The 17,105-nt window shown below is 35.2% G+C and overlaps 1 protein-coding gene across 2 annotated transcripts in view; it reads right to left on the bottom strand.

The window, feature by feature from the left end:
* Positions 1-1,985: 1,985 nt before the first annotated feature.
* LOC142337807 (putative E3 ubiquitin-protein ligase MID2) overlaps positions 1,986-17,105 on the bottom strand; it is an 85,992-nt gene continuing 70,872 nt past the window's right edge. The window contains exons 13-19 of one of the 2 annotated variants that reach the window (XM_075387334.1): positions 16,506-16,642; positions 15,071-15,264; positions 13,586-13,597; positions 9,975-10,154; positions 6,641-6,806; positions 5,790-5,943; positions 1,986-2,423 (exon numbers count right to left, since the gene is read on the bottom strand). In XM_075387334.1, the coding sequence (XP_075243449.1) occupies positions 2,204-2,423; positions 5,790-5,943; positions 6,641-6,806; positions 9,975-10,154; positions 13,586-13,597; positions 15,071-15,264; positions 16,506-16,642 (1,063 nt within the window). In that variant the 3' untranslated portion in view covers positions 1,986-2,203. The remainder of the gene's footprint in view (positions 2,424-5,789; positions 5,944-6,640; positions 6,807-9,974; positions 10,155-13,585; positions 13,598-15,070; positions 15,265-16,505; positions 16,643-17,105) is intronic. The other variant, XM_075387335.1, reaches the window with a different exon arrangement.

Raw genomic sequence — 17,105 nt, 5'->3', positions numbered from 1 at the left:
TTTACTTTGTGTTGGCGGGGTAAATTCGTACAAGCCTTCTACTGTTCTTTCAAAGATGCCCAGTGCTATTTAAATTGAGAGAAGCCCAATGAACGTTTAGGGAAGCGCAAACAAGAAACAAAAACGTTCTTTCGTAACAAACCATGATGGCTAGTCCTTCGTAAGAAACCTTAAAATTCCCGTTACCGCGGTAATGTCCCGACAATTTGTTCCCAGAAACCCTGACGGGAATCTTAAATTCGTAAGATCCCAATAGTATTTTCCGTTCCCGAGAATTCTGGTGGGCATCTCAAAGTTCCCGGTTTTCGCTGTAAGAATCCGGCAGATAATCCCAGAAATCCTGACGCTTTTAGGTTTCTCCTCCGTTTTCTGGAATCGGATTTTCCCCGGATTTCGCGACGGGAGATGCGGGATCTTGCTCTATCTTGGCACATCTTGAATTTTCCGGTAAATTTCGCAATAAGTTCCCCGGATCTTCCCCGTGAATTTCCCGGGTCATAGTGGGGAAGAAACCGGGATCACATTAATATTTCCGGAACCAATGCACTGGGCGTTACAACTTGTATAAACTCTTAATTGGTCAGCAAATTGTTTTGTGCCCATGATAACACTTAATTTTGGAGTCATTTTTTAAATCAGTGGTCCCCTGCTGTCCATGCAAAAATGAAGGGATCAACAAGCTCGATGGCGCTGCACGCAAAGGTATAGACTGGGAAGTCCCCAGCCTACGTTAACTCTTTTGGACAGCTCAAAAAGGTCACTGCCAATTTCAAGACCTTACACACTTCTCAAAGACATCAACAAAAACAAAAGCGCAAACATCCTTTATTCGTCGGTGACCAGTAACCGTTGCAAAACGAAGATGAAAGCAAACAGTGCTGGACTTGCGAAGAATTTCTCGAAACAGATCTAAATTTTGCAAGGCACCTTTCAATTTTGATAGCAAATAGCCCATTGCAGCCAGATGTCGAACGGCAAATATGCAAAATTCTACACCTTTTTAAAAAAGCAGATGACAAATATTAATCTGCAGTTCGGTGCCGATGAGCGATAAAATTGCTCTAAGTTGATGGTTTTGATTATTATTCTATGTTTTGCGATTCCTCATTGTTCAAATATTTTCAAAAAAGCGTTCGGGAAAACCTTAACATAAGCAGACACTATCAAATGTTCAGAAAATAGATCATTTGCGAAGATTAATGATTTCAATGCTTATAGCCCGCTTACGCGATGGCCAATACACAGCATGCAGTTTTTTAGGACTGATTCGAACAAAATTAAACAAATCAAAACAAGATTAATATTATCAACTTAACGAAACAAATTTGGGCACCCGAAAACAACCCTTCACAGGGCTCTGCAATGCAAAAAGCATTTAAGAATTTTTGCATTGATTAAGATATTGAACTAAGTCACGTTTAAAACCAGATCGCAAAATAAGCTCGGTTTCTTCAGCTCTTTGCTTTGATGATTTACAGAAAAAAGTTGTGTATTACTTGCTCTCTCACCATTAAACTCGAAACATCATATTTACTTTCAGTCGAGGTCATCTTAAGTAAATTCGAACATGGCATAATTAAAGGCTGTATATTATCAGGAGCAAGCATTTTGATCAATTGAATTACAGCCGAATAAATCGCCAATGCCCCCATGCTAAGACAACTTTCTATTTGCAAAAGGATAAAAAAGGTTATTTTCGACTACAAAAAATATGAACAGTTGAAGGCGCTTGGGCACAACTAGGACAACAATAGGAAGATATCGTTTTACAGCGAAGCAGAAATACTATTATCAAGTTTTGCTAAATACTACAACTTGCTTTATACTACAACTGACGAACGAACGTGGTTAATTTCGGGCAATATTTTTAACGGGAAGACTAAAAAAAAGTGCCTCAGCATTCGACAGTCTGCAACTTCACATACAATTTTTCAGTTTATGACCTTTCCCTCTCAGATTTAACGACGTCAAAATGAGAAGAGGCATATTACACAATAAAAACTGCAAACAAGAACTATTTATAAATAATATTTATATATTTAGGGTACATTCTCAATGCACCAGAAACTGTATATTTCATTACATAATTCTACATCTCAATTTAACTGCTATACAGGTATTGCGTTATTTTAAGAATTATAATTGCACTATGAATTAATTAAAAGCGAAACAAATTAGCACATTCAACATTCTTTAAATTCTCTCAGACAAGTAGAAAATCCGGAATTTGCAAACCAGAGCTAATCTGGATGTCATTCGGCCATACAGAGAAGGCAGGAAAAACCGCCTCGGTGAAATTGGTTTTGAATGTGTGGACATGTTGGTGGAATTCAGAGATGAAAAAAGCAACATACTGCTCCTCAAAGTCCACCAGAGTTCCAATCGTGACGGATTTCATGTTGATTCCACCTCCTGACGTGTTCCTAATTTAAAAAATAAACAAAAACTCAAAGCAAATTATGAGAATAGGAATTTCACCCAGTGAACAGCAATTTGATTCACAGGGAAGTTGAGATTTACATTAACAAAAGCTGATAGGGATGGATACCTTTCTAGTTGTTATGCTTCTTTTAAAAATATGACGTGTAAAGTTTAACACTACATGTTCTCTTTGAAGGAACACGCATCAATAAATTCTGTAAATGGTAACATTGAATGAGTAAAAACATAGCCTGCAGATTGCCGGAATAGCTGCGAAAGAATAGACCTGCGTGCCATATAATAGAGATAGAAACAGATGCAGATCTAAATTGAAAAAAAAAATCGACTCCGCTCAAAAAACTAGGTAAAAAACATTCAGCGATAAATTAAAAAAGCTTGTTAAAAGCCATTTCGCAGAAGCCTCTTATTAGGGACCTTTACTGCACATATGAGTTCCTTTGACCACAAACAAATTCAAATTAAACTTAAGTTTTAAAGTGCAAAAGTCATTTTATTGAGTGAGGTAAGTCACTTGTGATCAAAATCTAATCACGCAAACTACTTTTGCTAAAGCGAGTGAGAAATGACGTCACGCGCGCAAATGCCGTTAGTGAGAGGAAGAAGTCATTCAGAAAATTTGACTTTTTGAGCTTTGCTGTGTGAACTTTTGCTATGTAAAACGAAAAAAGAGCGTCAGACGACGAAACAAAAAAACATAGCAGGACAAATCCTGACGCACAATTCAAAGAATTTTCATTGAATAACAGAAAAACTAGACCTAGAATGGACTATGAATGGATTGGGAAAACCATTTAGAAAAAAATCCGATCCAAAAAATCGGAAAAACTGTAAATATCAAAGTGAAATTGCCAAAAACAATTTTTAAAAAAATCAGATAAAAAAGAAAAAAAAAAGAAAATCGATGTCAAAATGACGCATGTGAACAAAAAAAAACCACTAGCGAGAAATGAAAACTTAATTCAAACAAAAAACTAGTTTCCAGAATGAGCTGTGAATGGATTGGGAAAACCAGTGAGAAAAAAATCCAATCCAAAAAATTGAAAAAACAGTAAAAATCAGAGTGAAATTGCCGCATGTGAACAAAAAACCACTAGCGAGAAAACGAAATTTTGTTCAAACACCGTTTTCTCACTCTACTTTGAAATTAGAGCGAAAAAAATCACGCTGCAAAACCACTCGCTTCTTCGCTCCATTTCCTGTTTCGGCGTGATCAAAATCACTACTCCAATTTGACTTCAAAAATCATGAAAATGTGTGAACAGATCTTAAAAAAAATACAGCGCCCCAAAACAATTCAAATTCTTTGAATTGTAAAAAAACCAAGAGCACCGCAATATAGCTTTGCTCAGCTTACAGCTTCGCAGCTATAAAAACTTTTGGGTGATGGGTTTGGCAGGGTAATGAGTGCATGAATATTCGAACACATTTTAGTTTGTTGAACAGATTTTTCTCCGAAAATTTTCCTCCTCCTATATTTGCCCTCCACAACATGAATGTCTGCCTCAGCAGCAGCTTCGCTCAACCGACCACTTAAAGTCCACTGAAATTAAAATGAGCAGTATTTGATTTTGACATTTTGTCCCATTTTTGATGACATACAATTAAACGGTCAAAAAGATACCGATCTAGTAAAAAATCACAAAATGACCAACAGAAATAACATAGCTGGCAGATTGCCAGAAAAAAGGCTTCAATAGCTTTGTAGATCTGCAGTCTCGAAAAAGCCAGTAAAAAAGACAGACGAAAAAAATTCGTCTTTTCATTGAATGCTGATATGTTAAATTATGATTTAAAATCTGTATAAGATTTCGCTGCCTCTATTAGCTGCTCTCAAATAGCCCTCATTTAGAGTGGCATACATCCATTTGAACGTATCTCTTTGAATTAACGTAAATAAAAGTCAACTTCAAAGTAAGGAAGTCATTTCTGAGAGTGAGGTAAGTCAAGTGTGACCAAAAATTTAATCACGGGAATGAACAAAAAACTCGCTCGACTAAGAGCAAAAAATGACGTCACGTACGAACTTCAGTTGAAATTGCATGAACGAATGAACAAAAAGCAGATTTGAAGTGGTTGTGACGTCATATGGTTGTAACAAAATCTTGACGACGAAATAAAAAAACATAGCAGGACAAGTCCTGACGTACAATTCAAAGAATTTTTATTGACTAAACAATAAACTAGACCTAGAAAGTAATATGAGTGAATTGGGAAAACCATTTTTAAAAAAACCAGATCAAAATTTTTAAAAACAAAAAAATAAATGGCAAAATGCCGAATGTGATCGAAAAAACCAGTAGCGAAAAATGGAAATTTGGTTCAAACAAAACACTAGGCCTAGAATGAACTATGAATGGATTGGAAAAGTCATTTAGAAAAAAATGATCCAAAAATCGAAAAAAAACACTAAAAATCAAAGTGAAATTGCCGCATGTGAACAAAAGACCACTAGCGAGAGAGCGAATTTTTGTTCAAACACCGTTTTCTCACTCTACTTTAAAATTAGAGTGGAAAAATTTCACGCCGCAAAACCACTCGCTTTTTCGCTCCACTTACTGTTTCGGCGTGACCAAAATCACTACTCCAATTTGACTTCAAAAATCATGAAAATGTGTGAACAGATTGCTTTAAAAAGACAGCGCCCCAATACAATTCAAATTCTTTGAATTGTAAAAAACCAAGAGAAGGCCAATAATAGACCCAGCTATCGCTGTGCGGCTATTAAAAATAATTGTTCCAGAGTTATTAATAATCCCTCATTTTCTTATATCGCTCGAATTTTCGATAAATAATAAGCAAGTGGAATTTCCTTAGGTTAATTGTTGCAATAGCGAAATATAGCTGCCATTTTTCTGAAAAAAACTTACGCGCAGTAGAAGATAAATAGTAACAGGTATTAAACTGAAAAATTTTTGCTAAAAATAAATTTTAATCAACTCTCGAAGCCTTATTTTCCCCCCAAACTCCATTAAGCTTGTCCTTTCATGACCTTGAAATCAATTGGAGAAAACTGATGAGACCTTGAAGAAGTCATGTAAATAATTTATGACAAAAAGCAAGAACAGCTGAAAAGGGGCATGAAGGCGAGAACAAAAAAGCACTTAAGCTATTCGGCGTAAGATAAGAAAAATGATAAGAAAAATGAGCATCAAAGGACAAAACAACACGAAAAACTAAGAGTAACTCAAAATTACTCAGTTCAAAGCTATAATGCTCTCTCCCACATATTGAGATTGACTAACGGGTTTGACTAAAGATTGCGAAACGGGTAATCTGATTAAAAAATACAAAAGACTTATTTGAGTCAATTCAGTACTGAAGATGGTCTGCGATTATTGAAAACTCACGGATTTGGTGGCAAGTCGACGTTGAGTCGTTTCTTCTTTTTATTGTGGAACGTGAACAACTTCTTATCGTCCTCATTGGGGAGGAACCCGACAGCCCACGATTTGTCTGAGTCGCCAATCAAACAGTCTCGTCCTGTTGAACCATAGGCAATGCCTGCAACAGGCAGGTTTGCATTAATGATGAAGTGATGGTTTACATTAGTGATGATGTTTACATAGTTTTACATTAGTGATGGTTTATGTTTTTGTGTATTTTAACTCGCCTGATGGGCACAAAAATTGACCACTAGAACCAATCATATTCGCAATGAAACCAATATAATGAACAATACGCCACAAGTGAATTATTATTATTAATGATACAGTTCATACAGTTCTCTCGAAACATATAAGCCCAAACCCATAGCTTGGAAGCATCTGCAACATTTGAGGCAAAAATGTAGGTCAACATTTTTCGAGGAATTATTCACATTGCCTAAAATATTGGAAGGCACTCGGCATGTAACTGATGAAACCCAAGCCAGCATACAAGGTCGAGTTTAGTAGCAAAATCGGGTGTCGAAAAGTCCATTTAAGAATCACGTTTCATGTTCAGTTTACCTATGAGTATCAGTATAGTAAAATTTGGAATGAGATCAATTTAGATCGCAAAAATCAGAAGGTAAAAAAATGAAAAAGTTACTCCAAAAGTCAGTAGCGACAGGCAAAAGATCGATCAAGCTAAAAATTGCATTAGAAACAGACCAACAGGTTCGTTTGAGAGCAATTAACCGACTAACAACTATTCCCTCTCGGTTCATCCATTTTCACTCCACACTTCAGGATAGACGTTGAACAGATTTCTGTCTTACCAATTCTGTCGGTAGACTTCGTCTTGATCTTGACCTCCCAGTAGTGCCTTCCTTTGTTCACACTCATGTCTCCCAATACAGAGAATGAGGCCCCTATGAAACAATTTTCTCCTGCCACTCTGCTCTTGGCTCCCCCTCTGTCATATTGCACTGTGCAACCGCTTATCTGTAAATCAGACTCAATTTACTAATTTTATTTCAACTAATTGTTCCGAGCTCACTTGAGGGTTTTTTTGTTCAGTCAATTTTGGCCGATCGATATATTTATCGTAGCGAGTTGTGAGTAGTATCAATAGAAAACTCGTCAAATGCATAAAATAAAGTTAAGAATATTCAAAATTTCGCCTTTCTCCAAGAGTTAAATATTTAGGTTTAAAATTTTTGTGATTATTTTACTTTGACTTTAAGTGAACATGTAATTTTGTTCACTTAAAGTCAAAGAAGTCAAAAATTTTTATGCTTTAATTAAAAAAAACGACGCTTTTGCCCAATTAGGACGCAATTTTCATTATGTATGGGTAACGCTGAAGCTATTTTTCAAGACCGTTTCATCGTGGATTTTTAGATTGGAACAGATTTGGATTTTGATCCAGATTTTTCGCCTTTGAGCCAATTTTGGTTTTTTATTTTTTTGCGGCTCTTTGACTTTTATTTTTTTTCTCGAAACTTTCCGGCGAAGTCAAACAAATCCGATGAATCTGTTTTAATACTGAAAATAGGCTGCCGACTGAATTTGTCTGTCGGTGCTTAATAATTTTGTTGCATTTGACACAAAATTTTTATTAAAAATTTTACGTGGTTTTTGTTTGTGTATTGTTGCCGAGTCGACATTCTTGCAACACTCAATGACGTTCTAACGATTTCTAAAGGAACCTAAATAAAACTCTCAGTTTATAGTATACTGTATTGATTAACCTGAAACTATTTGTTTTATTAAAAATTTATTAAACTTTCAAATTTTGACTACAGATATTCTTTTTGAGTAGATTCTCGTTGATTTCATCAACGCAATACATGCAAATCATCAAAAGCTTGCATTGAGTAGACTGTTATTAGACGCTAATTATAAAAAAATTTTGAATGATGACCCTTTTTTGTTGTTATTTTTGTTGTCTTGCTCCTCAATCTCATTTGTAAAGTTTTTCAAAAATCATCAATATGGCATATCTGAATCCATGTGTCCTTTTCAATTCATAGATAATAATGGAGTAAAAAATTGACGCAAACTTAATTTAAAACAAATTAAAAGAATTTTTGAAACTTTCTATTTGGTTTTTTACCTATTTGATTTTGCTGTTAATTTGGTTGTTAAAAACTGAACCTATCAATTATTGTAATCTCTTTCAAGATTAACTGGCTTACCCAAGAAAAATAATGTGTGAAGTAATTGCATTTGACAGCGAATGGTTCAAAACTTTGTTTCAAAAATAACATACTGTGACAAAATTGCCCTTCAAAACTTTGTAAAGTCGACTTGTATGTTACTCTCATTGATTACTTGACCAAATGATCTTTTTAGCAATAAAAAATGCATTAGATGCGGTTTAATGCATATCTTTCTGTTTATTCTCGTGTTCAATATAGTGAAATAAAGAACTAATTGCAATAGAGGCATAAACAGCTTATGAATGGCTGGAGTTCATAGCTGATAGTTTCAAAACACATGAGAAATTTGTACAGCATGATTTGATATGTTACCCTTCAATCTTAAAACTTAGTGTCCTTATATGTTAAAAATGAGGTACATGTGAATCTAAATTTCGTTTCCAATTCATAGCTAATCAAATATAAAAATTGGTGACACTTAACTTCGTAAAAATTTAAGAAATTTTGAGTTTGGACTATCTAAATTTCAACTTTTTTGGCTTATGATTAAAAATGATTGCCTACCTCTGGACGTATATATCATTTCCTTTCCTCAATTGGCAGAATTGGAGATTCTGAATGTGTCAATGCGAAGATAAATGATTTTTAAACTTTCTTTCGAAAATTAAAAACAATATTGAGCGGCAAAATTTTGAAAAATTTTGCCGCTCAATATTGTTTTACCAAACAGTCAAAAATTTGTTTCGCCGTACAAAATTAAAAACCTTATTATTTAAATTCCCTAGACACTTGACACTAGAAATAAAGCAATAGATCAGTGCTTAGCAGCTTTAGTTTTGGCAATTAACTCTGATATTGTATTTGGTTATCATAATTTTGCGCCAAATTTTTTTTTCACATATTGGAGATTTTCTAAGATATTTCCTGCTTTTTAATTTGCATGTGTGCGTTTATTTAAGATGATTACCAATTTGCTAGAACATTTTGAATTGAAAACCGGATAGATGTTGATGATTGATCTCATTTTTTGTTTGGTAAAGTTAGTTGTTCACTAGATAAATTGTCTATTCTTCTACTTGAGAAATTGCATTAGAGTTGATATCATGCTTGTCGTTTGGTTTGTTCGAGTGCTCTTTTTAGGAAACAAAAAATGAGCTCACTAGTATGAACCCTTTTTTGTACAGATGTCTGTCCTTTATTAAAAATCTGTCAAAGTTGAAAAAAGAACATGAACATCATCATCTTCAGAGACAGGCTATCTCTGCTTCAATTGTGAAGCAATTGAAAAACATTCTTAATGCGCGGGGTCGGAACAATGTGCCATCGCACATTAGCGAGCCTACTTGTCTATTATAATTAGGAAAAATACTTTGGTGAAGTAAATTTACTCTACAAAACATTAAAAGAGACAAGAAATTTAAAATTAAGTGATAAGTGGTTGGTTTAAGTTTGTTTCTTCTGTTGCAATTATGTTTGACACTTTTTTTATTTATTTTTAATTTTTTTTTGAAAATGGAATCATTCCATCGGATCACAGTAACAGTGATAAGCCAAATAACAATTTTAGTGTAGCACAGAAGAAAAGTTAATGGAAATCAGGAAACAAAAAACGAGGCCTATATGCACAAAAATTATCTGGCATCCTCATTCAAAATTCTTTTCTTGCAAGATTTTTTCAAGAGTTGGACGCTTTTCCCGCAAGGTTCTTGTATATTGGTTCTTATACATTTGAATCTTCAAGGATGGTGCGTATACTTAAAAGACTTCTACAAGACAGCAGTCGGTAACAGATTGAGGTCGTTCGCATTTTTTTATTACAAAAGGCTGTAAATGGATAAACCTTTCAAACAACCAAACAAACTCGGTTCGTTAAATAAACCTTGCCAATTCTTAACCAATTGGGAAAAGGACTCCAGTCGCAAAATAGTTCTTTCCATATTTGCTGATGGAATTTCTTGAACGCTGCTCAAGAAATTCTGTCGTAAGATCTTAACCTCCTTTCATATACCTTCAAATTGACATGAGCAGTGTTTGCATCAGGTGTGAACTCAATTGGTCTCAGTCCAGTTCTGAGGAGAACTGAGTCACTGTAGTCACTCTCTCCACTCATATTGTGTGCCTTCACTCTCACTGTGTACTCCGTGTCAAACAGAAGGTCTTTCAGGTGACAGTGACTCATCTGGATTCCCTAATGCAGTACACAACACATTCAATCTCAGAACTGCAAAATCACTCAATCTATAACCGGAACTGTTTCCTTTTCCCCGTGCACAAAATTTCTTTCATATCCAAGTTGAAAACGGTTTTCGCAACTACTGAGCGTTTTTAGATTTGTGCTGCCGTAGAAGAGATGGCACCAGTCATTTAAAGTAAAAAACAAATGGCTGGCATTTTACCCAATGCCAAAATACCCATCTAGGTTTTTGTATCTCTCCTGTCAATAGTCGGACTACAAATTCGCAGTTGCCAATACACGCAATTTGTCGTAACTATCCGATTACTTTAATCTCATTTCGGTTGTGAGAGTTTCATATCAAGTCTTGAGACATGGCCGTGGCAATTATAAACTATGAATACACGCATTATCGAGTTTACTTAAAATTACGCCACATAATTTTTCGGAGAGTTTTTAAAAGGGGGTCAAAACATTGGGTATATTTTGGGCACTCTGTCCCTAAAAAAGCAAAAAAAATGTTCATTATTCAATGTCATATTCCACTAAGGGGAAAGGAAACAGTTCCCTATCCTGTTTTGTCCCTCCCAATCTCTTTCCATGTCATTTCAACCCGGTTACAGACCTGTGCTAGTACATGGTATGCTATTTTGGTTTGAAATATAACGCTCCTTGAGGATTTATCAGGAAAAAAGGGGAACAAAACAGAATAAATCTTTCAATTTTCACTGTAAATAAATAGGGAAACGTGTAGACTTAAAACATATCAATGGCCGTAGAATTGATATCATGCTTTGCTCTTGCTAAAGGTCTATCAACGAAATCCATTTTTGTACAACGTGGTACGAAAAAGTAATTTTAGCTTTATGCCTTCAACATTCTGATCAATCGAAGACCAGATCCTCTTACGGTTCAGCCGATATAAATACATGCATCCATTCTTTCCATTTATTACCCCTCTCCGGAGCAATAAAGACACTTACAATTAATGACAACTTACAAAACAGCGAGAGGCTACATATGTATCACTGAGCACTCAGTTTCTACAAGAAAAAGCTCTATTTGCATTGAAGGCATAAACAGAAACATGCATTGTAGGGAAACTTATCTGAAAACACTTTTAAAATGATTCTTTTTCAAGTTGCTTTCTTGCAATTGAGCATGTCAACGGGAACGTCTAACTCAATTAAACTTGAATGATCAAACAAACTGGAGAATATTTAAAGTCAAAAATTTAACATATGCACGCTGTAATAAACACCGTAAATTTGTCTCCTGAAAACAGTATCGGTGAAACACATACTTTAATCTCGTTTTTGAGGAGCAAAAGTCAGAAGGGTAAAACGAAAAATCCCGCAATTGAAATACCGCAAAAAAGAAGGCAGGACTAATATCAGTGCAACAATCTTCATTTGAGAGCAATTTAAAAAAGATAAAAAGCTTAAGGCTCAAAGAGCTCCTCGGGCGATTAATAACCTGTTTATCCTGTTTTTTTTTTTTGAGAAACGTTAAAAGGGTCAAATAAAAAACCGGTTGAACGAATAATAGAAAAAACTGAGTGCATTTAGACGTCGCGATGAGGACTGGTTTAGCTTGAATCAAGGGATAGAACGTTGGGACTCACTAATACGGTTCTTAAAGTTTAACATCAAGCTAATAAAAATTTCTGACGTCAGCTTGATCTGAAATCGATTTCAGAGATTTTTTATAACTTTATTTGAATACCAAAAATTGAGTTTGAGCTCTAGATTCAGAATACACAGATAATTTATTGAAGAAGAAAAAACCTTGTCAAAAAAGTGCTTTTGTTTACATACCAAAGACAAAATCCAACAAATACAGCTTAAAAACGGCGAACAAATGCAATACAGATAACATAACCGACTAACGTCGGACAAATTGCTCAAAAACGACCGGTAAGCGGTTGGCATCGCCAGTAGTCAGCCACAGGGGGGGGGTCACCGGGAACTGATTGATGGCGGGCAACAGCGGGGGGGGGGAGAGGGGTTCTTCAACTTTTAAAATCCGCCCTTCACACCATCAGTATAAGTCTCCAAAACAGTTTCTGTGAATCACATACTTTGAGACTAGTGAGCTGAAAGGCTCTAAGAGCACTTAAGGCCCGCTGGGCGCTGCCTGTTTATCCTGTTTTTGAAGACAAAAAGTCAAATGGGTCAGACAAAAAATTGATCAAGCAAAAAATCGCATTAAAAAAGACCGACAGGACTAATATAATTGCTGCTAATTTCGTTTGAGAGCAATTAATAAATTTTTGACAGTAATGCCATCAATTAAAGTTTCGAAAAATGTCTTAATCTTATCCCTGAACATTTATACAAAAAGTAGAAAAAATGATTCCTCAAGACACAGCTTGAAATTCAACCCTCAAGCAAATTTCAATTAAAGAAAACAAGGCTTTGCGTCACGAAAATTATTTCAGATCATAAAATCAGATAGTTACTTGAAAACACACGCCTATTGGCGCAGCAGGTGATATCAGGAATGTAAACTCAGCTAAGGAGAATTAAAAAGTAAGAGAAAAATTGCGCTCTGAACTTTCTCTAGCGTATCAAACGTTCAGGAAAATGGACGATGCATTACTCGCCATCTCCAGCTTGAAAATGACATTTGCAGCAAAATTGGCTATTGATTGTTTTCATTCTATGATGCTCAGATATTTCATTTACAGCATACGTAAGATCATTAAACTCAGTTTCGTCATACAGTAAAAATTAAAACTGCAAAACACAGACGTAAAAACAAAACAGTTAAGCAAACCCAATCAGTCATTGCCAGTTGATCCTGGCTAAAAGTTAAATTGAGCAAACCAATAAGCCATCAAGTGGAAAATCCCAGAAAAACGATTAACAGTACCCAAATAGTTACTACAAACTTTATTGACAAGCGTATTTAATAAAACAAGCTATGTACAAACTTTATTCGATAAATGATATTAAATTGCTGCATAAAAATTAAATATTGTAATCTTTTTAGTTACGGTTAAATGGTAGTATAAAAACCACCGATATTGGAGCAGAAACTGGAAAAACTGGTTGCTCGGATCAGGTTTCAGTTTTGCACTAAACTAAATATTCACAGCTGCCCTAATTTCAAGTTCAAGTTTAAACCAATCAATTTCTTTTACCGATCACTAGTTTGATAGAAATAACTCATCAACCAACAAACAATCTCACTTCCTTCTTCTAAATTTATGAGATAATAATGCTTGACATGAAGTGACATCATAAGTTTCAAATTTTTGTCGTAATTTTTGGGCTCAAGACACAGAGCTCTGAATATCTGAAAAGCTTCTATCTTCAAATTGATTAAGTTCATGGGATCATGCAACATGAATTGCTCTTAATTTCTAAGAATTTATGTTACAAATCTATGACTTGCGCAACTGAGAAAACATAATATGCATTAGGTAATGCTAGCAACCTTACCGCAAACTTAAGCTGAAATAAAAAGCGTTTCTATCTTTCACAAAAAATATTCAGGCAAATCTATCCAACTTGCTATAAAAATGGTTGTAAGAACTGGCTGTTTATAAACTGATAGGAAATTTAGAAAAATACCTGTAGATCTAATAAAAGATTAAAATTTTAACTGCTATGAACTACACATTTTTGTTTCTTCCACGGAGCAATCAACTTATAAAAGATGAGAATCAATTCGCATAAAGAAAGATTTTCAAATAACTTTCTTGAGCCCAAGAGGTAAAATTATAACACTATCTTATATTAAACTGAGATTAATACACTCCAATCACTGTACACTATGGTACCAAAAAGCTACGTACAGCATGATTTCTGCTTTGAAATCATGATTCATACTTCATTGAAATGATTTGCGCTAAGGCGTGAAAAAAGTGTGAAATTGAGAAAAGTTTAAGAGAAATTTCATTCTCACTTTCTCTTACAAACGTTAATTGAAAAATAACAGTTTTGAGGTCCAAAAATCGACCGCAAGAACCCCAAAATTGTCCAAAAAATCAGAAAAAAAGTTAGTTACTGATAATTCGAAAGATACCAAAATCTCACTGGAGCGCATTAGAGTGGCTCATAACGCTTTCTCTTGCTACGATACAATTTCCAGGGGTACAGTTAGTCGAATTCTCACAAAATGCCGTTTTTTTAAGAAATTCTGCAAAAAAAGTCGTTTGAAGAAGAAAAGCAAATATTGTTATTCAAAATGGTGTATCATTATGCTGAGGAAGCCTTTCTCGTTCTGGCAGAATGTTGTTTTACTGATGAAACAAGGGTCCGCATCTCCAGCGACGGAATTGTTTTTCGAAGGAATGGAAATAGATTTCTTAAAAACAAAAAAATTTGAGTTCTGACAAACGATCACTTATATTTTGGGGGTGCAATACAATCAAATGAGCGGAAATTTATGTTAAGTGTCCAAACAAGCTAAACGCTGTCGGTAATTTGGCAATTTTGAAAATTTACGAAAAAATGCATTTCTTGGACATTATTTTTTAACAAGATAATGCTCCTGTGCATAAATCAAAGATGATCGGTAATTTTTTCAAGAAAACGAGTGGAAGGTATTAGAATGGCCAACATAAAGTCCAGATCTGAATCCTATTGAAACTTTATGGGCGATTTCGAAGCAACGATTACGAAAACAGACAGTTTTTTGGGAAAATTTAGAGGAAAAAGTATAAAATTTGGAATGAAATTGACGCAGACGTCGTGAGAAACCTGCATAAAAACTATACAAACCGTCTACTAGACGTCAAAAAAAGGTGCAATGACGCGTTTTTAGAGAACAAATTTGAACTCAAAATATTATTTGATTTTTGTATTGCTTCTCAAAAAATCATCAGGTGTACGTTGCTTTTTGGTACCATAGTGTATCTCCACTTTTCTTTTACTAGGTTTTTCTTATTGCTTGAAAGATTAATAATGGGGAATAGTGGTTACCTCAAAATTGTTCCAGTCATTTCCCCTCTGAGCAGGTCTGTACTCCACAGTGTAGCTGTCAGCCGGATTCTCCCTGGTAGACTGTTTGGAACACACACTCTCTGAATCGTCATCGGAATAACTCCACTGGATAAACAGTTTGTTACCTGGCCCACCTTTGCAGTGGTTTCGCAACATTTTGGGAGCTTCGGGAGCTGAAACGTAGCCAATGTACTGCTCCGTACATAAAATGCAATTGTTGTGGTACAACCATGAATTTTCTAAACTACGTACTAGAAACCAGCATTGCTTTCAATGTCAGAAAAAGGATAGGAAAAGCCTCATCCTCTTTTTAGAAACCATATTTGTCCCCCCGACCTTCGGCTAAGCGCGAATCATCAAAAACTCTATATTACATTCTTAATCCGTTCGGATTGTAACAGCCCCCCCCCCCCATTCGTCCTTAGGCAATACAAATTTCCAGCTGTTAATTTGTTAATCTTCAGATGCCTTTCCGACTTGACTTTGTTTTGACTTCCGTGCCACTTGAGATTAGTGTTTATTTTCAAGACCACAACTCTGCCCGCAATTTTTTTTTATTTTTTTGCTCGTTTCGAGAGCCAATTGAGAATTGTTCCGTTGGCCCTATTCCTTCGCCCGAAAAACAGATATTAACGTTCTGCTTTGGATTCAGCCAGTTGAGCCTTTTCTCAACCAGTTTTATAATTATTATATTCAGCTTAATTCAGTATTATAAAAATTCATTTTGTTGATTCTAAAGAAAAGGAAAAGATAGAGCCCAGAAATAAGGTAAGATCAATAAGTTTTGAAGTGGTTAATTTCAACTAAAACAACCCAAACTCGATTCCCGCATTCGCATAAATCCGTTCAATTTTAGAAGTACATACCGGGTTGTTATATATGAAAATAAAAACTTCAAAACCAATTGATCTTACCTTATTTCTGGGCTCTATCTTTTCCTTTTCTTTAGAATCAACAAAATGATTTTTTATAATACTGAATTAAGCTGAATATAATAATTATAAAACTGGTTGAGAAAAGGCTCAACTGGCTGAATCCAAAGCAGAACGTTAATATCTGTTTTTCGGGCGAAGGAATAGGGCCAACGGAACAATTCTCAATTGGCTCTCGAAACGAGCAAAAAATAAAAAAAAAATGCGTGCAGAGTTGTGGTCTTGAAAATAAATACACTAATCTCAAGTGGCACGGAAGTCACAAAGTCAAGGCGGAAAGGAGTCTAAAGAATAACAGATTAACAACTGGAAATTAATATTGCCTAGGATGAATAGGGCAAGGGCTGTTACAGGATAAATGGATTCTGAAATGTAAAAAATTGTTTTAGTCTATACCGAAAAGGTTCATAGTACTCATGAATAATTGTAAAACCATTTACTTCATAAATACAATCGACCACAAGCGAACTCATTGAACTAACGTAATGGCCATGTAGTGAACAGTTTCTCATTTGAGTATGGGCTGGCACCAGAGGAAGAGAGAGCCTTAACCCTCACCACGTACATTGTGTTGTACTTCAGATCACATAACTCCATCTCACAACTCTCCATCTGCCTCCTAAACAGTTAAGGCATCGCATCGTGAGGGTGTCTGAATTTCTAGTAAATTTGATGTCTTCCCTCAAACGAGCTTTAATTACGGTAACCTCAATTGATCTTAACTCTTCAAACTTAAATGAGCAAAAGTCATTTTGAAAATGAGTAAGTCTTGTGTGACCAAAAAGTTTGTTCAAGAAAAAAAGTTTGTACACAAAGCGTCTTTCATTTAAACTTAAATAAACCTAATTTTTAAATGCATGGGCCATTTTTTTTTGTGAAGTGACGAATGGTCAAAAATCTATTCACGCAAAAGGACCTAAAACAACACCCACTACATCTAATGAGAAATAACCTAACCGTAAACGTAATGTAAATGAGACACCAGGCAAGACATTTGACTTCTCAGCTGTTCCGTGTAAACATAAAAAAACGACGAAGAGCGGCAGACGACGGGACAACAAAACCAAAGCCAAAAATTTCCG

The sequence above is a fragment of the Convolutriloba macropyga genome, chromosome 4, assembly GCF_964194025.1.
Source record: "Convolutriloba macropyga chromosome 4, txConMacr16.3, whole genome shotgun sequence".
Taxonomy (NCBI): Eukaryota; Metazoa; Xenacoelomorpha; order Acoela; family Convolutidae; genus Convolutriloba; species Convolutriloba macropyga.
This window is presented reverse-complemented; position numbering and strand designations above follow the sequence as displayed.